This window comes from Notechis scutatus, chromosome 2 (genome assembly GCF_049901735.1).
Source record: "Notechis scutatus isolate UNSWTSFEM ecotype Mainland chromosome 2, rNotScu1.2, whole genome shotgun sequence".
NCBI lineage: Eukaryota > Metazoa > Chordata > Lepidosauria > Squamata > Elapidae > Notechis > Notechis scutatus.
In genome coordinates, this window is record NC_142010.1 from 43,848,601 (window position 1) to 43,872,023 (window position 23,423).

Consider the following 23,423-nt stretch of genomic DNA (forward strand, 5'->3'; position numbering starts at 1 on the left):
GGGGGGGAGTTGGGTGGTTAATAGAAAATGAGGATGAGCAGACAATCTACAAAAATAACAACATCTTCTAATCTAATCATTTCCTAGCCCCAAATATGAGGATATACAATTTTCTTTCAATGGCACTTCCTCTTACATTCTTACTTCAGAAAAAATAATACGTAAAATTTGTCTGAATCAGACCTAATCCCCCTCCTTTTTTAAAACTGACTATTTAGAATCATCCCTAATAGTCATTGGTTGGTGTTCTGAGATTTTTGCTTCTCAAAACTGTGGTAACATTACTGAGTTAAAGACATGGTTTTCTTTTTAAAATCTTCCAATCCCTTAGCACCAACAGGATCTTCTCTTGGAATTTAAATAACACATTTGAAAAAGGAATTTTTGGTGAGACTGAGGGGGAGAGAGGAAAATACCCACTATAGACCATAGCCTATAATCTTTAGATTAGTCAGGCATTTCTTTGTTTTTGCTTTGATGACTCAAACAGAGGATTAAATGAACTGATGCAATTACTCTCCGGTCTCATTTGTTTTTCATCTCTTCTTGAGTATATTTGCAATTTATTTTTAGCATCATTTCTGGTAAAATGAAGTTGGCTTCATTTCTCTGGTCGTTGCCCAGGGAGAGTTTATGCTTCTGAATTTCATATCCTCAGAAAAGTTTAATGTCTTTGTCCATTAATGAGACTTATACCTCCATTGATTTACTAAAAAAGATTTACTAAAGGATGTTATATGCCTACAGATGCATTTGCTTTAGATTCATAGCCAATCCTTTTTACATGACTATAAGCATATATAGGTCAATAGTAATGTACTGATATATTCTCAGTAATTTCTTCTGCAAATTAGTGGGTTTTCATGCTCTTAGCCAATGGTAAACTATTAAAGATAAAGACTTTCTATTTATTTCCTATTTTGCATTGATTACATATCTATATAGTTGATAGATATTTGCATAGTTCAGATGGCACAATTTGAAATATAATTATTTTCTCCAAATTATATGCCATCTGTTGAGAACGTGGAAGAGCAGGCATGTTCATTGCTTTTAAAAATGCAATTCAATTGTTTGTAAGTGCTTACTACCTATAGTCTGTCAAAATATTAACAACTTCAGGACCTCTCAGGACCCTAGGAATGTTCCTTCACTGAAAGTTTTTAAGAAATAATTGGACAACCATTTATCTGAAATGGTATAGGGCAATGTTGGCTAACCTTTTTTGGCTCCTGTGCCAAAAATTGTGCACGTGCTTGCACACTCGTGCTCATGTGCCAGCACCCAGAAGGCAATGCGTGCCCCCCATCCCTCCTACACATGCACACGCAATCCCCACCCACTCACCCCCACTATCCCCTTACCTGCACTGTGCCTTACAGCTGATTTTCAGCCAGTTTGAGGCCTTTTTTGGCCTGCCAGAGGCTTGAGGAAGGCTTCTGCAGGCTTTGCAGGCCGAAAACTAGCCCTGTTTCATCATTTCCAGTATTTTTGGAAAAACAGGAAGTGATGAAACGGGCCTTGTTTTTTGCCTGCAGAAGCCTTCCTCAAGCCTTTGGGAGGCCGAAAAAGGCCTCAAACCAGCCGAAAATCAGCTGTGAGGCACATGTATGTGCAGTGAGGTAAATTTGCGTGCGGCTCGCTTATTGGCACAAATGGCTCTGCGTGCCACCTGTAGCACGCGTGCCATAGGTTCATCATCAGGGGTATAGGGTTTCCTGCCTGAGCAGGGGGTTGGACTAGAAGTCCTCCAAGATCCCTTCCAACTCTATTATTCTGTTTTGTTCTCTTTTTTCTTATTAATTGTATTAGAAATGATAATTATTTTTATATACTTATTTATCTGCTTCAGAGTATTATTTCATGCAGGAAAGCTTTTGTATTTCCACATTTTTCTCTTAATTTTCTCAATTTATGACACTAAGAGTTAAAGGATCATTGTTGATACATAGAAATAACATTAGAGTGTTGCTCCCGCAAGAATAATTCCATTTCAATAAATTGCTTATTCTCTACATATATATAGGCCAAGTTCTTATTCTCACTACAGAGTGGATCAAGCTTAGTTTACTTATGTGAGTCTTGCTTCTTGTTATTTTAAAATCTGCTAAAATAAAATTGTATTTTCACATTATGAAACATCTTCCAGAAGCTTTTGTTCATGAATATATGTCTCCAAGATAGTCCACTGTTGTAGTGTATTTTCTAATGATAAGCCATATTTCTTCCTCATCTTATCTCCTGCTATTATTTCCATGGACCAATTGTAATAAATGTGGCACTTGCGATGCTTTCTAAGTACTCCAACTAGCACAGGGCTGTCAAACTTCCAGCCCATGGGTTGGATGCATCACATGCTGGCCATGCCCATGCCTGGTTTAGTGAAGGGAAAAAAAGTTCCGATACATCATGTGACGCAGGAGTGGGATTCATTTTTTTTAGCAACCGGTTCCGTGGGCGTGGCTTAGTTGGTGGTCATGTGTCTGGCTGGGCATGGCCAACTTGACATCATTCACATCGAGGAGTGCTTCTCCTTGCCTTGCCTTTCATGGCTGTGGGGATGCTGCAATGGTCATAAGTGTGAAAAATGGTCATAAGTCACTTTTTTCAGTGGCATTGTAACTTTGAATGATCACTAATTGAACTGTTGAAACTTGTAAGTCAAAGATTACCTGTACAAAAATACAAAAAGCTTCTTTGCTTGCAAAAAGCTGCCCTAAATACCAATCATTAGATTAAAAATACCTGCAAGCAGAGTTACAAATCAGGCAGGGTGCCAGAGCACCTTGAGGAATTAAAATAGTTAAAATGCAATGATAACTATCAGCAGCCAACTCTTGCTCATAAAGTAAAACCCTTTAGCAGAGAGGTCATTTAAGCTCTCCAGAAAGAGCACATCCAGGAAAAGCAATCCTTAGATCCATATGCACCACTTAAAGACACCAGCTGGTCTCACTCACCTCACAAGATATCATAAGGAAATAATCCAGATTTAAGGAAAGATCACATGCCCCCAGAAAGGCAGTAAAGTATCAGTGCCAAGCTTGCATCACCTCTTGGAAGTACACCCCAAAAAGACAGTGCCAGATACCACTAAAGAATGTTACTCTTCTTGGTTCCTTATCATTAAAAGCTTCTTTCCGGCAGCTCTGCTTCGTTATTCAATTATTTCTTCAAAGTGCTAATCTCAGCTGGAAGAACTCCAACAGGGGAGTATTTTCTCCCAACAGCAGTGTAAAAAAAGCTTAAAACAACCCTTCCCCTTTAAGAATGTCAAGCAAAGTACCAGCAAAGGAGAGAAAAAAACTCCAGAGAAGCTCCGGAGACAGGAAGTCTAGGCCTACTTCCAAGAATGTAATAAGAGTTAACGGAGAGGCAGTTTCTCTGAGCACCACCAGCAGAATGTTTCCTTCCTACCTTCCTTACAAGATTAATCCTTTAAAGTGGAAAAAAACAAAAGGAGATTTCTTGCAACAACTGGTTCTTTGAACTGTTTAATAAGTTAACCACAGGTTCTAGCCTGGGTGAGAATTGATAGAATCCCACCCCTGATGTGAAGTTGCCATGATGATGTGAGTTTGACACCTCTGATCTATCAGAACCTCAAGGTTTCCGGTCATCTGTATTCAGTCAAGGAACAGCATAAAATAAAAGTGAGACAGACAAATGGAAAATACAAAGCAGCAATTCAGGTCCAAGATCCTTTCAAGGAGAAGAGAGAAATAGCATTATAGCGTAGACTACAGTAATTTTCAAAATTGTGATACTTTAACCTAAAAACTATCTTAAACCTTAAATCTATAACTTAAATCTATAACTAGAATAAAGCCTAATAAAACTACAGTCATTTCAAAATACTTCCTAAAACTAAAAAGTATTAATTATTCATCTGTAATCGATAAAACTGCAACATTGTGGAACTGAACAAAAAGGCAATAAAATCGTCCCTGTACCAACTTTTGCATTACTTCCATTGCAGTAAAATAAAACATGCTAGAGATACTAAGCAAGTGATAAGAGGCATCAAATCTTTTAAAGGGAACTACAAAGTTTTCTTTTGAAGTGCTTGACCAATCTTCTAACTTAGGGATGTGAAACTCGATTTCATTGAGGGCCAGGATTGTGGTTGACCTTGGGGGTATGGTGGCTGGGGGGGCTGGCCAGAGTGGGCATGGACAGTTTCCTGCCTCCCTCCTTCTCATTCCCATCTCCTTCCTCCCTCCCTCCTTCTCTCCTTCTCATTCCCATCTTCTTCCCTCCTTCCCTCTTCCCCCTCCCTTCCCTTTCCTGGGGTAGAAGATGACACACACACACACACACACACACACACACATTAAATTGTGGCCCTTACTAATGTCTGCTCAGATACCTGCTGCTTGTTTTTTTTTCCCAAAAGAAAAAGTGTCAGCATTGTAACTTTTTAAGGATTTGAAAAGCCATTCTTTTAATTTTAGGTTTTCAATTTTGGGGACAACCCCATTCCTCCTCCCTGTGCCTCCTTTATTTCCAAGAAAAAAAGAAAATGAAGGAAGGGAGAAGAAGATGGGGTGAAACACACACACGCACACGTACACACACACACACATGAACGCACACACACACACACACACACACACACACACACAGAGAGAGAGAGAGAGAGAGAGAGAGAGAGAAGATGAATCCAAAGTCAGAGAAGGGATGGTTACAAGCCCCAGTCACTGCCTCCTCCACTTCCACCACCTCTGCTTCCAAAGGAAAAAGCCCCCAGTCCAGAAAGGATGTTCCATGAGCTGGAGAGCCACACTTTGAAGCGAGGAGAAAGGAATAAAAACCTCATGATTTTAAAAATTCAGGGACAATTTCCCCCTCCCCCCCCATTTATAGATTAGCGTCTGACTGGCCTGAGCCAGGGCTGAGGTGACAGGGGCTACTCCTTCTCTGTGTCAAGAGCAGCCCTGAGGTCAGATCTAGCCACATTATGGGCCAGATTTGGCCCATGGGCCTTGGGTTTGACACCCTTGTTCTAGCTACTTTGTGCAATAGAGGCACCAGGAGATTGGTCCAAATGATCCTGTAAAATTTATACTGTAATAATAGTTTCTCATTCGCATACATGGGCAGGTATGTTCAATTAATGGGATATTAGCATAGCTGTAGTACAGTAAGGTAGGAGAAATTATATTTTTTGTCATGGAATTGCATACCAGCTGTCTGGATGAAGTCGGAGACACAAACACAAACTTGTAGTCTTTATTATTACCATCCATAAAGAACACATGATAGTCAGGAATACAGTAACATCATAAGGTAAATTTAACAGTACAGTATATAGAACACAGAGAAGAAAAAGGAGGGGAAAACAGGAAACCCTTTATACTTACAACAACCAATCATAGCATAGATAGCATCATTCATGAGTCAGCACTCTCTAACTAATCAACTACAACTTTGTGTTCTGGCCTTTTGTACACTTTACTGTTCCAGCTACTATACTAACATTTTCTCTAGCTTTAAAAAAAATACTGTTCTCAGCTTGGGGAAAGCAGTAGTATAGAAATAATTTGATGATTCTCGTAGACATTATCAACCCAAAGTTTGTAATCTATTTACTTAACTTGATGCTTCATATATTTTATTCCTTGGATTAGCACTTTCTGAGCTGGAATATATTCCAATGGCATTAAAAAAAATGGTGCCCAAAACATCTTCTATGCAACTTCTGCCTTCTCACCAATTTCCTGCAACAATTGCAGGTGCCAATTCTTATGAAAGAAAATGTACTTTTGAGATTTAACCATCAAACTCCAAACTGAATTTTAGGCATTCCTATCTCCAGTCTAAGATGGGTACTGGCTGTTCCATTAGAGAAGCAAGGATGACTACCAAGAATTTCATCTGCACCAACTACAGTTTATTCGCAAATTAATTGGTGTAAATTCTCATTTCTGTGCTACATAGAATTTGCGCCCAACATTTTGCTTTAAACGGTTACCTAGCTCTTAAATAAATGTTTGAATATAAATTCTGCAGCAGAAAAAGGAGGTACCTATCAATAGATGTATCATTACATTTTCCCCCAAAGGTATGTTCTAGATATTAAATCAAGACAGCTTTAACATTTAAACAAGTAACATACTGGGAGGTTTTCATTTCTGAGTGTTGATGAAGAATTAAAATATGATCTGTTGTTGACCTCACTTTTATAAATACCACCTACATATTCCCAATTAGACTTCTGATTCTATCCAGTCTTGTAATTTGTGATGTAAATGTCTAGTATATTATTTTCTAACCATACTTAGAAAGCCAATCAAACTATAATTAACCAGGTTGTTGTGGTCTTTTTTTTTATAAATAGATATGGCTATTCTAAGCCTCAAGTCTTTTGGAATATTACCAGTTTAACTAATAAATGTTAATAAGGATATGAGGAGAGGACCCTACCAGTTTAGCATCGTAGCCAATAAGATTTATCTAAGGTGCAATTATTGCTAATTGAAAATGACCTCAAGGCAGAAGTTAAGGGTCCCAAGAAGACACTATTTGTGGGGGAAAGTAGCTTCTCCTTGCAAAAAGCCCAACATACTAATTTGGGCATTTCTTATCAGAGTGTGCTACTTGTATATGCTCCCCCCTCAGCCATTTCCAGCATTATACAATTCACAATCATTCATTGCCAATTCACTCTCAGCTGTGTTCTTATTTTATGTTTCCCTACCTTCAATAACTTTTTCACTAAAGTACTCAAATTATTCACTTTCTTTTTGTCATTGATGTTTAACTTGCAATCATGCATTCCATTTTCCCTGTAAAATAAAATAGCTTGCTCTTTGATACTTTAATGTTCAGATCCATATTGCTTCATACAAGCTACCTATATTATGTGAGAATCATTGCTTTTTCAATCAACAAAAATGCATCATTTATGTACAATATTCCCACCAGACATTCCCACCAGAAGCACTCGTTGAACCCTGTCATGCATCAAAGTGGCATCTCAGATTCTTGTCTTCTTTCTCCTCAGTTGTGGGCATTCCATGTATTTTCCTGCCTTCTTTTCTTCCAATGTTCCATGGCATCTTCTATCCATGGTCTTAACTGTAATGAAGACCCCATCTCAGCTCCATAACCATGCTAAAGATCTCATAATTCACTTTATTGTAACTTTTCTCTAAATCAACAAATGCATAATAAACTTCAGTGTCATACAAATTATAGCCATTTGTGGGAAATGGTTTCTAATGCTGGCCTAAGTTTATTTCAAGGATAACACAGTACTTTCTTTGTTAAAACTACTTGATTTCCATTTGCATTGTTTTTTAAAGTAACTTCTTCTTTTTGAATTTTTTTTTCCGGGCCGTTTTTTTTTTTTAATTTTTTTATTTGTTTTTTATAAAATATAATTGTTATATATATTTTTTTTTTGTTTTTTTTTAAAAAAAAAAAAAAATAATTATATTTTTTTTTGATTATTTTTGGCCTGAAATTCCTTAGATCAACTTTAATATATAACTTGAAGCAATCTCATGAGAGAAGTCTTACAATCATGTCAGGAAAATAATAAATATGCATTAAGCAGTGTTCATGTTGTAAATTATTTAAATTTTTCTGGATAGATACAATGGAACAAGCAAACACACAAACCAAATTACTTTTTTTTTCAATCTCACAAATTATTTTCTTGTTGTTCCCTAGCAGGACATCTTGTTTCTTTACTTACCAGATTTATCGGCGTATAACACGCACAGGCGTATAACACGCATCTTCATTTTAAGAGGGAAATTTCAGGAAAAAAATTAAATTTCTAAATAAAAACTTTGAAGCAAAATAAGGGTAGCTCAGAACTTTTTTTATTAATATTATTACCACTTATAAGGTAAATCAGTGGTCCCCAACCTTTTTGTACCAGGGACCAGTTTCAAGCAGAAAATTTTTGCAAGGACCGGGGGAAGAGAAGAGAAGGAGGCTTCGCTCTCTCGCTGCTCCACCATCCAAGGAAGAAACTGCTTCAAAGAAGGGGGGGGCTTTTCCTGTCGCCGCAGCTATTCCGGCGCCCGTTTCACCCCCACTCCCACCCGGCGCGCTTCAATCCACAGTGTCCCATTCTGCCTGCCTGCCTGCCTGCCTTAGCTTCTGGTTGTTTGGGAGCAGCTTCGCTGAGAATAATAACTATTCGCCTCTTTACTCAGCCGAAGCTGTTCCGATTCAACCATTAACGAAGGCAGGCAGGCAGGCAGAACGGAGCACTGCGGGCGGGCGGGCGGGCGGACGGGGTGGGGTGGGGGAGAAACGGGCGCTTCAGGGAAGCTGCGGCGACAGGAAAAGCTCTCCGCTTCTTTGAAGCAGTTTCTTCCTGTGCTGGTGGAGGAGCGAGAGAGCGACTGAGAGAGCTGACCCAGAGAGAAGGACAGGCTTCGGTTGCTTCCTCCCTCCTCTTCTTTCATTTGTGTCCTTGATCCCCGATCCCAGCAGCATTCACCGAAGGTGAAGAAAGCCGCCATTTTTTTTAAAAAAATTCTTTGTGGCCCGGTAGAGAGTGCTTCACGGCCCGGTACCGGTCCGCGCCCGGTGGTTGAGGACCCCTGAGGTAAATAATGCAAAATAATGCCCTCTGCTCGCACCGCCCGGCCTCCGCCGCACCGCCCGGCCTCCGCTGGCTTCTTAACATTATATCGGCATATAACACGCATACATCATTTGCCCCCTATTTTCAGGGGGAAAAAAGTGCGTGTTATACGCCGATAAATACGGTACTTCAATTCCACACAAGCTATAAATGAATCTTTTCAAAATTATATGAACAACTGTATGAAATATTAAATCTTGTGGTAAAAATTAGGTTTTTCTTGAGCCAGGGGCAGTGTTTAGTGTGTAGAAATAAAGGCAAATATTTATCTCCCAATTTCAGTCCTATTTTGGTTCATACTCTTATCTTTGTGTGAGAAATGGAACGGTGTGGTATGCTGGATACTCTGTAGTGGATAAGATGATGCTTCAGAGAGTTATAAACACAGCACAAAAAATCATTGGTTGCTCTCTTTCTTCTTTGGAAGAGATTGCGAAGACCAGAATCCTCTCTAGAGCACAAAAAATCTCCACAGACTGTTCTCAACCTGGTCATTCATATTTCAAATTGTTACCATCAGGGAGACATTATAGGTGTCTTAAAATGAGGACTAATAGACTGAGAAACAGTTTCTTTTCCAAGGCAATAATTGTCTTGAATCAAACAGTAAATTTGTGATTTAGTTCTATGTATAAAGTGGCATTCTTAAACTATCTAACTTAATACAGTACATGTTTTAAATAGGTTTTAGACTAGGTTTTTATTATTATTATTATTACTTTAATTATTTTACTTTTTAAATACTGTGTAGTGTGATTGTGATGTGGTGTTTGGGGCACTGTGCTGGAGTAGCTTTCAAATTTCATTGTATTTTGAATGCAATGACAATAAAGGTATTCTATTCTATTCTATTCTATTCTATTCTATTCTATTCTATTCTATTCTATTCTAAATGCTGCAACTAAATTGCATTAAATGCATTTAAAGAATTGCATTAAAATTAAACATTCCATGCTTCATTTGTATTAAATTATATTAAACATATACTTTACAAAAAATGAAAAAAAAGAAAACTCTAGCACTGATATTCTGTTTGAAGTTGATTTGGTCATGTTGCAGGGTTGTTTATCTATTTATTCAACACCAGCCTGCATATTCATGGGAATGAACAATATTCAACTGATGATACCTGCAATTTTCTGCTGCAGATGTTAATAAGAATACCATTATTACTCTGTTCCAAAAACATCTACCTGCTAAAAATGATAGGAGAGATAAATTGTCTGCTGTGAGTACATACTAGAGTCAGCTATGGTATAGGTCACCAATGTTCTTGCAGCCCAGAAGTTTCCTCACATGAATAAATGACATAAAAAGAATAATGAAAGTTATCATCTAAGGCCTCCTTACCAAATCTTGCAAGTAGCTGCATATAAAAAGGAAGCCACCCAAGCACAATCCAATAAGCACATAGAGGAAGACAGAAATGCTTTCAAAAGCATAGTAAACAAAATTGATGGGAAGTAGAAAATGATTTTGAAGTCAAGGGACCAAGCCACTAGACGTCTGCAAATTATCGTGCTTATGATGTTATTTAATTACATTTCAAAAGAAGCAGGCTTTTTTATGTTTGCTTTAGGATTGAAATGAGCTTTTAGCCAAACAAGGAATTATATTCAATTGAATAAACACTTTCCTCATTAGGCACTGTATACTATGCTATTCTCCAGAAGACCCAGACAAATCTTTTTTTTTCCCCTAAACAAATCTAAATCCAGGAACAAATTGTAGGTTCTAGATTATTACAGTGTGACATGTTGTATCGTGATTGAGCAAACTATAACAGAGGATACCCTAAAATACACATTTTATAACTCACCAAATCAAACTGTAGAAAATCAATGTTGCACTGAGTCATATTTATGAATTTACTAAAATAAATCCTGCTATTTATGTGAAGTAGCAAAAAACCTATAAACCAACACCAGCCAATAAAATATAACTGGAAAAATAGTTCGTATAGATTGCAAATTCTGAAATCTTGTTACACTCTAATTTTAACTAAAGATTACTTACTTATTCTCCCATGAGCTGTTCAGAGCATCCAGAAGTGGGAGGTGCTTCAGTCTCTTCTGGAAAGGCTGGGCCTAAAACTCCGGGACGCTCCTCCTCCTCCACGGGACACCTCCCCAGCGTCCCCCAGTTTTAGCTCAGCCTTCGTGGTAAGAGGTTGTACACTCCCTGACTGGAACGGTTTTCTCATTCAGCTAGTCAAAATTCAGGTTTGCTCTTGGGTTAATTCAGCTTGTAAATTTTTCCCCAATTAATTTGGCGATTTCAAGGCTTGTGGCTCTATTAGGTCATCCCCCCCCGATCAGTTTGAGAGCAGTTCTTTGTGGCTGGCGGAGCCTGCCACTCCACAGGCAGCCTGAGACGGCTGCTTCAGGCAATTAGCTTATCTAATCCCCTGATCATCTTATCTCTGCAATCTTGGTGGAGCGCCCGCAGCTGTGGCTCACTTCTCCTTGCCATTTTGACTGACAGGATCATTTATCTGACAATTTAGAGAGTCAGCGGCAGCGTCTCGTTAAACTGCTCAGGCAATTAACATCGGAGATTCTGCCTTCCTGCCATTTTCAACGGCTGGTTTCAAGTTTGCGCCTAAATATCACAGGCGCCATTCCCCGCTGGTTTCCCTTCTTAGGGACCGGGGCAAGTACCTTCCCACTCCACTTCCCTGGCATTATTTCTCTTTTATCTTGCTGGCGTTGGATAAGCAGGCTAGTCCTTAAACAGGATTTTTTTTCTTTTTGCAATTGCTTTTGGATCATTACATTGGAGTGAAGCCGCAAGTGCCATTTCAAACAGTGGGATGTTTTTGACAGGAAAGGATCCATCCAGGCCCTGTATAGCTGGTTTCCCTTGTTGGGGACCAGGGATCCAGAATATTTCTTGCTTGGAGCACTTGGGGGTTTCCCTTGTTGGGGACCCTTAGATACTGTTTCCCATGTACACAGTTTTACATGTAGATATAGGTACGTATATGTGTGTGTGTGTGTGTGTATGTGTGTGTATATATATATATATATATATATATCGTGGTCCATGTTGGCCTTCAGCTTTTTCGGTATTTTCCCTGTGGGGGGGGGCAAGGGGGTGAAGGGTGGGACCGGTTTGGAAAAATCATGTCGGCTCTGGGTCAGTGTGGGTGTTTGTGAGTTTAGGGTTCGGGGATGGTTGGGGCCGTGGCTGTTTTCTTCTCCTGATTGGTGGGAGTTTGGTCTGGTTTGTGGTCTCTGTGTTGGTGTTCTTCTGTTTGTTGGCTGCAGCATGGTTTTTAGGCCTTGTGCATGGAGTCGGGTGTGGGGGTTGTGGGGGGGGGTGGGTGCCTGATTGGGTGTTGGTGGTCAGGGGATCGGCCGTTGGCTGGTGGAGACAGGCACAACAGGCCCGTAGGGGGGGAATTAGTGTTACACGGGAGAAAGAAAGGCACCCCCACAAGAACCGCCCTCCCACCCTCCCAGCGAACCAGGCAGCCCGGGGCGGCCACAAGGCCGCCCCAACACCCTCACCAATCGGACCACACCACCCCCTTGGGGGGTAGAGGAGGGGGGGCCGCCCCAAAACAACAGTATATATATATAGATATATAGACTTACACTCCTGGAGAAGTGTTCTACTTTCAACCACAGGGGTAGGCATCACCCCTAAGTACAAATAACAATAACAATAACAATAATATTTTTTTAAAAAAAATTAAAGTTAGAGGCACGAGAATCAGTCCTCCACAATGGAAGGTGACAACGTCTTCCGCTCCAAGACAAATAAGTCCCAAGACAAGTCAGTGGGCCCCAAAAAGGCCTCTAAGGTGGTGGATAAGGATGCCCATAGACGGCACCTAGCTTTGGAAAGGCAGTTGCAGAAACGGGCCAGGGAGGCGGACAAGATGGCTATGACACAACAATCAGATCAGGGCCCAAGTACATTGTTGGGACCCTTGGACATATCCACCCAGCCCAGACAGGCTATTTCTGGACAGCCCCCCATAGGCATATTTCCTCCAATGAGCACTGCCTGGCGAATCCCAGAGGCAACCTTCACCCCTACGGCTGCCGGTTTAAAATAGGAGGAGGGATTATCTGAGACTATTCCCATCGAAATGAGGCAATGGATGGAGATGGCCATACAAAAGGGCATTGTGGCTGGAGTTCAGCAATCCATCCAGACCAGACACTTTTCGGCTACTTTGGAAGCAAGATCCCTGTCTGCTCGATCCTTTGCGCATATGGGACATCATCAAACTAAGGTATTCCCCAATATTCCTGGCATACCAGTCCAGGTTCTTCGGGAGGAGGTGGAATTAGATGACCAGGATGTTCCCATGGAGGTGGGGTCGATCCATCAGATGGACTTGGGGTTGTCAGAGGCTGACCCACTAGAATGAGGAATGTCGGGTGATGAAGGCCTCATTCCGGACCAACCTACCTTTTCTGGCCTTTTTCGTCCGCACCTCTTTAAATCTTTACTGTTCAAAGCAAAGAACACTGCTAAACTAGGCACATCAAGCCCTCATCCATTGTCAACAGGGTCTCAGGACGACTCCAAGGATCTAATATTCTCACAACTGGCTAATGAGGCAGAAACTATTCCTGTCCCTTGTATGTTTGCTGAATTAGTACAAAATCAATGAGCATCAGCAGCATCCTACCCAGCCCCAACAGGGTACAATAAACGATAATATAATTTGGCACCAGAGTTTTCAAATTTTCTCAAAACGCCAGAGGTGGATGAGCCCATTGTGGCACTGGCCTCTTCTTCAACCTTTCCCAATGAGGCTGAGGAAGCCCTGAGACCGGAGGAAAAGAGAGCAGAGTTGGCACTCCGTAGGGCGCATGTTTCTGACGCCTGGGCCATTAGGGCAGCTACTGCTGCGTCCTTTTTTACACGGCCCTCCCTACGATGGCTCTTCCACTTGAGGGATATATTGCCGGCGTCAAATGTCAGAGCCCACTAGGACATTGCTAAGATTATTGCAGCGGCAGAATTCTCCGCCGACGCCACATTTAATGCAGTCAAATTCTCGTCTAGAGCCATAGCATCTCACATATCAGCTCGAAGACTGCTATGGCTCAGACATTGGCAGGCGGATACCAAGCATAAATGCAAGCTGGCATCAGCCCCAATATCGGGGGATAAATTATTTGGCAGTGTCTTGGAGCCCCTGCTTATTGAGAATAGAAACAAGAAAAAAGTGCTTCCCCCTCTTTTTTGGAGGTCTGAAAACAGAACTCCCCAGTCGTTTTGAAGGGGCTCCTTTCGGCCCTACTAAAAAGGCCCATACGTTCGCAGATCGCAGAGAACATCAGGCTACAGGCCCAATTTTAGACAGGATAGGTCGGAATCTTCCGATAGAGGTCAGAGGGGAGGCCAAAACAGAAGAAACCCCAGAGGTACTGGAGGCCGATTTTTTCATCGCCCCAAGTGAGTCCTTGACAGCAGCTCCCATTGGAGGGCGGCTAAAATTGTTTGCTGATCAATGGGACAGCTCCACCTCTGATGCGTGGGTCAGGGACTCTGTTAGGTTTGGTTTGGCACTAGAGTTACAATCCTCCCCCCCGAACTTTTTCATTAGGAGCCCTAGATCCATGGACCCCATTAAGAGAGCGTTGATGCAGGAGGCTATCAATCATCTTCTGCATATTCGGGCCATTAGAGAGGTCCCATCTGAACAACGGGGTCAAGGCTGTTACTCTCTATTGTTTGTGGTCCCAAAGAATTCGGGGGGCTGGAGGGCAATTCTGGACCTCAAACGTCTGAACAGATCATTGGTTTATCGAAAATTCAAGATGACTACTCTCCAGTCCATTCTGCTCAGCATCAGAGAGAACGATGTCCTGACCTCTATAGATCTGACAGAGGCTTATCTACATATACCAATTAGACCTGCTCACTACAAATATCTTAGATTTTGCTATTGTGATTGGCACTACGAATATATTACCCTACCATTCAGTCTGGCTTCGGCCCCTAGGACTTTTACCAAGGTCCTAGCGGCTTTGGCTGCCTCCCTCAGGATCAAATCTATTCATTTACAATGTTATCTGGATGATATTTTAATTTTGTCATCTTCCAGACATCAAGCAAATTTGGATACCAAGATTACTCTGGAGACCCTTCAAGGTCACGGCTTTTCCATAAATTGGGATAAAAGCCATTTGATCCCTTCAACTAGGTTAGTTCATTTAGGAGCAGTGATAGATACCGTGGAGGGCAAGGTTATTCTCTCTCAGGACAGGTTGAATGGTATCCAGTCTTTGGCCAGAGAGATCAGAACCTTAAAGAGGGTTTCCCTGGTAGTTCTGTCTCAACTGTTAGGGAAACTGATTTCTTGTATTTCCATTGTGCCTTGGGCTCAATTCCATTCTAGAGATCTGCAATGGTTCCTGCTACCTTTCTAGCAATCTGGAAGAGCCACTTCCAACGTCCGGATAAAGGTACCGCACAATGTTCTCCGATCGCTCCACTGGTGGTCAGAAAACACGATAAACAAGGTGTGTCCTTTCAAGGAACCTTGCAGGGCAACGATCACAACTGATGCCAGCCTGGTAGGAAGGGGAGCTCACTTCCAATCCTACACTGCACAGGGAAGTTGGACTATTTCCGAACAATCACAAAGCATCAACCTGTTGGAGGTGTGAGCAGTTCATCTGGCGTTACACAGTTTTCTACCCCTTTTCCAATCATGCCACATTCTGGTCTTGACAGACAATATCACAACCAAGGCCCACGTAAACAGACAGTGGGGTACCCACTCCAAACTTCTGATGCTGGAGACAGCCAGATAGTTCAAGTGGGCCGAGGCCAATCTGTTTTCACTCAAGGCAGAGCACATAGCAGGGGCCTTAAACACACAAGCGGACTGGCTCAGCAGGGCCACGATAGATCAGACAAAGTGGCGCCTACATCCGTCTTTCTTCCAGGAAGCAGTGCGGAGGTTTTGGCAACCGGTGATCGATCTATTTGTCTCTCCCCTCAATTGCCCCGGTATATTTCAAGGTACCCAACTCAGGGGGCGGAGGCCATCAACGCCCTGGATGTCAGTGGCCTCCCAGACTTCTATATGCATTTCCTCCACTCCCTGTAATACCCAGGTTGATCCAGAAGTTATTGAAGGAACGAGCAGAATTGATATTGGTTGCCCCTTACTGGCCCAGGCGAACGTGGTTCGCGGACTTACATGACCTGTCGAGAGAACAACCTTGGAAAATTCCACCGTCGAGGGTTTCCCTCTCGCAAGGGCTGGTACTTCATCCGGACCCACAATGGCTCAGCTTAGCCATATGGAGGTTGAGCGGAGTCATTTAAGGACCCAACAGATTTCAGAGGATTCCATTGCCACCATACAAGCATCCAGACAGTCTTCAACAAATCGTATATACGAGGCCAGGTGGTCCGCTTTCTGTCGCTGGTGCTGGGGGTCTCAGATCGACCCAACCACTCCATCAATAGGACAATTATTGGACTTTTTACAGGAGGGGTTGACCAAGGGCCTATCTCCAAATACTTTACGCAGACAGGTGGCAGCCTTAGCCTCGGTGATATCCTGGGGTGACCTTCGTTCCATAGCGCACCATCCACATGTCCTCAGCTTTCTTAAGGGTGCTGCAAACTTACGACCTCCTGTAATTCACTGCTATCCCACTTGGGAGCTCAACAAGGTGTTAACTGCACTTACAACTGGCCCGTTCGAGCCTTTAAGAACCTCTAGTCTCAAATTCCTGACATAGAAGGTGGTCTTCTTAATTGCGATTACATCAGCAAGGAGGATTTCCGAATTGGCAGCATTGTGGATGAGAAAGGACCTGTGCGTGTTTCATGCAGACAGAGTGGTTCTCAGATTGGATCCATCGTTCACCCCTAAAGTAAATTCAGTCTTCCACAGAGCGCAGGAGTTGGTGCTTCCAAATTTTTGTCCGAAACCATCTCATAGACTGGAGCATCAATGGCATCGACTTGACGTTCAAAGGGCGTTAAGCATCTATCTAGACCGCACAGCGGCATTTCGAAAATCTGAGGCTCTATTCCTATCCTTCAACCCATCTACTTTAGGACACAAGGTGTCGTCAATGATCATTGGTAGATGGTTGAGAGCCACCATAGCTAAAAGTTACAAATGCCAGTCCATCTCAGTTCCTAAGGGCATTACAGCCCACTCAACAAGGAGTGCGGCAACATCAGCAGCATGGGCCACAGAGGCTTCCATAGACAAAATTTGCAGAGCAGCAACTCGGGCTTCACCATCGCCCTTTGTCAGAAATTATAAAATTGATGTCTATGCCTCAGCGGATGCTTCATTTGGCAGAAGAGTCCTGCAGAGAGTCCACAGAGTTTAGGAGTGGATTTCGATCCAGACGGAGGACAGGCCAAGCTTTGGTATGTCCCACTTCTGGATGCTCTGAACAGCTCATGGGAGAAAGGGCGTTGGTACTTACCTGATACACCCATTCTCTGTGAGCTGTGAAGAGCATCCAGCCCCACCCATTTCTATCCATCTGGTGGGGTTCTGTTCCGGTCAGGGATCTAGATTAGGTGACTTCTGGATGTTCTTCACAGCTCACAGAGAACAGGCATATCAGGTAAGTACCAACGCCCTCTCTACTTACTAATATCATACATATGGTAGCACTTTTTATTCCTGTTTATTTAAGAAAATTTGTATGGTGCCCACTCACTCTCAGTGACTCTGGACGGCTTACAAAAAAATTGTTTACTACCTATGTTTTGGTTTTGCTTTACCATATATCTTAGAATACTTGACACCCACTTTTTACAATAGATAGATAGATAGATAGATAGATAGATAGATAGATAGATAGATAGATAGATAGATAGATAGATAGATAGATAGATAGATAGATAGATAGATAGATAGAATTCTTTATTGGCCAAGTGTGAATTGACATACAAGGAATTTGTCTTGGTGCAAATGTTTTCAGTGTACATAAAAGAAAAGATACATTTGTCAAGAGTCAAGAATCATCATTACCACACTTAATAATAGTCTTAGGGTACAATAAGCAAACAAATCATACTAGGAACAGCCAATATAAATAGTAAGGATACAAGTGACAAAATTATAGTTATACAGTCACAAGTGGGAGGGGATGGGCGATAAAGAGTGATGAGAAGATTAATAGTAATAGTAATGCAGACTTTGTAAATAGTTGGACAGTGTTGAGGGAACTATTTGTTTAGCAGAGTGATGGCATTCAGGAAAAACTGTCTTGTATCTCTAGTTGTTCTGGTGCGCAGTGCTCTATAGCGTCGTTTTGAGGGAAGGAGTTGAAACAGTTTATGTCCGGGATGTGAGGGGTCTGTAAATATTTTCACAGCCCTCTTTTTGACTTGTGCAGTATACAGGACCTCGATTGAAGGCAGGTTGGTAGTAATTGTTTTTTCTGCAGTCCTAATTATCCTCTGAAGTCTGTGTCTGTCCTGTTGGGTTGCAGAACCAAACCAGACAGTTATAGAGGTGCAGATGATAGACTCAATAATTCCTCTGTAGAACTGGATCAGCAGCTCCTTGGGCAGTTTGAGCTTTCTGAGTTGGTGCAGAAAAAACATTCTTTATTGTGCTTTTTTGATGACGTGTCCATTTTAGGTCTTGTGATGATAGAACCTAGAAATTTGAAGGTCTCTACTGTTAATATTATGTTGTCCAGTATTGTAAGAGGTGATAGTATGCGAGGGTTTCTTCTAAAGTCTTCCACCATTTCTACAGTTTTGAGTGTGTTCAGTTCCAGATTGTTCACACCACAAGGCAAGTTATACAACCTCCTGTCTGTATGAGGATTTGTTGTTGTCTCGAATGAGACCAATCACTGTTGTATCATCTACAAACTTCAGCATTTTAACAGATGAATCATTTGAGATGCAGTCATTGGTATATAGGGAGAAGAGAAGTGGAGAAAGCACAAAGCCTGGGGGGGAGGGGAGGGACTGTGCTAATTGTACAGGTATCAGATGTGATTCTGCCTAGCTTCAGCTGCTGCTTCCTATCTGTTAGGAAGCTTATGATCCACTTACAAGTGTGTTCAGGTATTGCTAGCTGGTTTAGTTTAGTTAGAAGAATGTCTCGAATGATGGTATTGAATGCTGAACTGAAGTCTGCAAAGAGGACCCTTGCATAGGTATTTGGAGATTCAAGGTGTTGTAGGATGTAGTGCAGAGCCATATTAACAGCATCATCTGTCGATCTATTTGCTTGGTATGCAAACTGCATGGGATCTAATAGTGGATCCGTGATGGTTTTTAGGTGGGACAGCACTAGCCTTTCAAAGGTTTTCATAAATACAGATGTTAGAGCAACTGGTCTGTAATCATTCAGTTCCTTGATGGAGGGCTTCTTTGGCACTGGGATGATAGTAGAGCATTTGAAGCAAGAAGGAACATAGCACATCTCTAGTGATTTATTGAAGATTCAGGTGAAGATGGCTTTAATAGCTTTCATTCAATTCCAGAGACGTTTACTGTAAGGCTGTTGTGATTTGACACCATCAGAACAGAACATGTGTACTGCAGAGTCTGAACTGTGATTCTGAACCTTTCATTTCATATCACTCACTGCAAAGCTTCAAAACCTGAACTGGGTGTGTAATCCATTCTGACCATTTTGTATATACCTTTTATGACACCTAATGCAATTGCTATTATTACTTTCAGGATCTTGTTTACCAGGTGCTCTTATCAGATTAGATTTATGGCATTTTGCAGCAACAGATGCCCAAAATGTTACAGCTGATTTCATTCCTCCCACCCCAGCCACAGAAATAATCAGCCTGCAGCTGCTCCAACACAGATTCAGAAGAGGAATTAAACTGGTGCCTAGCCAGGCAGCTTTCCTTTAATATAATCACCATCCATTTCACTGGGACTCCAAAATGATGCCCCCAAGTGGATCATATAATTCCATTTTGTTTGTGTGTGTGTGTGATGGAATTCAAGACTGTCTGAATAAATATTATAGAATATTTATATGTGCATATAGCACAATGGGGTAAAATGCTTTAAATCGTGGAAATGTGATAATTTTGTCTCCGAGTTTCATGTTACTGTCTGCCAGAGAGTGAACATTGACAGTTTCAAATACAATTTGTTGGTGGTCATGATGGAGAGATAGAAACAAGAGATATAGCCATAAAAAGAAGTGAATGTGGCTGGTATATTAAGTATCTTCAAAATGTAAAATCTACATAAACTATTTCAATAGGAGGACTTCTTTTTTCTAAACAGAATAGAAAGTAATCTTTTATCAATGACACAAAACTCTCTTCTCCAAACTGACAATTAGGGATTGATTGTTCTTGGTTTAGTACACTGGATGAACCTTGCTTGAATTTGTCATGCTGCTTAGTTACTAGCAGCACGAACCAACATATTCAGAAGTAAATTCCATTGACATCAGTGGTTTTATTTCCAGGCATATGGACAGATTGTACAACTGCAAATCGTAGCTCACATGCCACATATAGTCCTTGGCTAACTACCCTGTAACCCGTGAACCCTTTACTAAGTCTCAGTATTTTTGATTCTTTTCTGCTTTGTGCTTGATTGACAATGGAGAAAGCTTCAGAGTTCATCTATTGGCATGCATTCCAGCAATTATTGGAGCTGGAGAACAGTGAGACTGCATTAGTTCAGATGCCTCCAACAATTTTCAGTTGGAAAATACAGGGCAGGAAGGCACACAATGGTAATTAAGTTTGATAGGAAGGAAGAGATGGGAAAAGTTAATGCTGATAGGGAAAATGAGTGAATGCTTATGTGTTTATTGACATATATAACAATGGAGGACAAAGATGTTCTCTTCCAAACTTTGGATCTTCATCAGCACAGCTGCAAAGTCTGTGAGGCAGGGGAGATTGTAATGATTCTCCAAGACTTTAATGGTGACCCAGAAGATAGAAAGTGAGCACCAGAATCTGAAACTGGATTGTAGGGACACACTGGGAGTTCCTGCTTATGTTGCTTAGTAGGTTCCCTTCTGAGCATCTCTATTTCATCTCCAACTGTTTCTTCCAGTCCAGATATTGACAGTTTCTAGACATTGGAATCTAGACTTCTTCTGTACCTCCAATTCATTCTGAGGTAGAGTCCCAAAGGTGTTTTTTCAAGAGGCAACTGGGCTTTCTTGTTTTTCTTTGAAGACTTTTCATTTCTCATCCAAGAAGATTCTTCAGTTTCTGAGGTAGAGATAAACAATTAGGTATCTTTGGCATATTAATGATACTTTATCTCAAACCAATGAATAACTTTAAACAACTTCACGTGAATAAAATGGTGGCGAGGGTTAACCCTTGGAGTTAGTAGGGGCCAGAGGGCCCCGCCTCTCTTCCTCATTCTACATCTCATAGCTCATTTTACCAGCCCCATGGGTGGGTCTTGTTGTCCATGATGAGGTCTTATTTCAGACTGGTGAAGTCATCACCAAATGGCAGCTTGTGGAGGTGGTGAGGAATATCTTCAGTTCACTTATAGTTGGTGAGTATATTTGTTTCTGGAATCACAAATGGATAATTTTGGGTGGTGGTCATATTGAGCCCCTGCGTCATGGTTTGTTCACTCCTGGCCATCAAGTTTCATCACGGGTGGGATTCAACCAGTGTAACAACTGGTTTGGTGAGTGTGCACATGTGCACCAAATGCGCACTGTACGCATGTACACAGCATTTGAAAAAAATATCCGGCAAGCCCTGTGTGTAACACAACTGATGTGCAGCAATCAGCTGTGCCATGCAAAGCAGCTGAGGTTGATAAAGCAGGAAATAAAAGACAGCCTACAGCCTGAACAGGCAGTGGGCCAAGCAGAAGAACAGAAGATCATTGGAGTGAACCGGTTCCCTCTCAGCTGATCTTTGGAGCTACCGGTTCGGCAGAACTGGGCCAAACTGGTAGAATCCCACCCCTGCTCTTCTCCACTACACAGAGACTGAAACTATCAACTCAAGAATTAATGGAGTCACCAGAGAATCCATCCTCAACCCTCACCTCACCCAATTTTCACAGTGCAGAAGGATGCTAAAGCTGATGGATTCAAAACTCACCAAGAGATCCAACAGGACAGATATAGTTGTGCTACCCATCTTAGGCCTTCAATATGTCACTGATAAGAATGATCAATATAGTTTCTGTCCTGTGCCCTAGCTTGAAAATTGTCTGAAAGTCATCCCTTTGTAGATGCAGCCATCTTTCAGGAGAGGAAAGGCAGGGATTTTTAAAATGCTATTTGTATTTCCTTTGTTTCTCTTGTTGCTTAATTTATTGATACTATTAACCATGAATAAATAAACAGTTACACAATTGGAATTAGGAGTTTTTAGTTGAAAAGGGCCATTTTTGACAAGAACACTCTTACTTCATTTAAGATCTTCATGTTTTATCAGGGCTCATACGGGATGTATTGGTCACTGAAATAAGACCTTTTAATTTATTTAAGAAAAAAACCCAATATAGAAATAAATATGGACTTCCAGGTTTTGTGGGTTGAGATGTGAGATGGCCCATTGAAAAGTATCTTGTCAGTTGTTTTGTTGGTTTTATCTTTAATGACCATTGTTACTATTTTTTTTTAAAAAAAATATTTTATCCTGTTATCCATCCAGAGTCACTATTGTGGTAATCTGCAACATTTTAAATGAATTTGATGAATTATAAATATATAAGAACAGTAACAATATTTTTTATAATATATCTTACAAGCATACTGTATCAGAAAAAAAAATGTTTGGGGAGGCCAAAGAAGGATCTATCATTTTATTTTCTAAAGTAGCTCATTTTTTAAATGAAGTTATATTCACTGTCTTTTTAGACACCACTGTGAAAAATGTACCTTTGTTACAATGCAACAAAACTTTCCAAGTGGCGATCTGTATTTACCATCACAGAATTTTTCCTCGGTTTCTTTTATTTGTGACTGTTTTCTTCTGTTTTTCCCTCTTAGGCCCTGCCGCAAAAAAGAAGTATGTCAGTTATAACAACCTGGTAATCTAATCCGCTGAATCAGACGGAATCATGGGAGGATGGAGATTTTCATCCATTCAGTTCACCAAACCTTATGTAGGCCTGTTCCTGAAGCTGCTGAGTATGCACTGCTGGAAGAATTGAAAGGCCAGGCACTTATTATTATGGAGGATCCAAGTATTCTGAACAGCTGCTCAATGAAAATATTCTTACTATATTCTTGGCTTAATAAGTCACTGGCACTGCCATTAGGCTGTGATGTTGGACCTTTTTCTTTGTTTGGGAGACATTATCTCTAAGCTCCAACCTGCAACGTTGGCCCAGCATCTCTTGGGTGGATTGCAATCGGCAAAGGTGACTTTCAAGGGGCTACTTTTTTGTCTTTATATGTACTTCAAAACTGCAAGTTTTTCAACTTTCTGTCCAGCTTGTGAGGATTTTCTTTTTCTTTGTTCTTTTCACATACTGCCATTTTCATTGTTTTGGAGGATTAACAATGGTTTGGAATGCACAGCCTCATGCAAGCTCTCTTTGTTTCACAGCACATTAAGTAGGAAGGAAAAAACAATAAAGACCCTCCCAAAGATAGGAAAGCATTTTTATTTGTGACATGTATGATCACTATGGCATACTTATGGTTCATATAAGGTTTTTTTTTTTAATTTTAAAAAAGGGAGAAAAAAGTCTTAAGACCAAAAACTGTGCTGATTAAGCAGGCCCCTTCCTTGTTCCTCACCTCCACCTCCACCACCTTCATCCTCTGCCTTTCACAATTCTGATGGCAACAAAAAAAGCAGAACGGTTTGCTGAGCTTTGATAGAGGTCGTCTCAGTATTTGGAATGCATGCCAGTAGTG

The 23,423-nt window shown here is 41.2% G+C and overlaps 1 protein-coding gene across 3 annotated transcripts in view; it reads left to right on the plus strand.

Annotated features, from left to right (window-relative positions):
- The window catches only part of GRM7 (glutamate metabotropic receptor 7), a 532,166-nt gene extending 508,943 nt beyond the window's left edge, over positions 1-23,223 (plus strand). For all 3 annotated transcript variants that reach the window (XM_087954616.1, XM_087954615.1, XM_087954617.1), the window contains one exon: positions 22,548-23,223. Coding sequence is in view for 1 of the 3 variants with exons in the window: in XM_087954617.1 (XP_087810743.1) it covers positions 22,548-22,597 (50 nt within the window). In the remaining 2 variants the exon portion in view is untranslated. The remainder of the gene's footprint in view (positions 1-22,547) is intronic.
- The last annotated feature ends 200 nt before the right edge of the window (positions 23,224-23,423 follow it).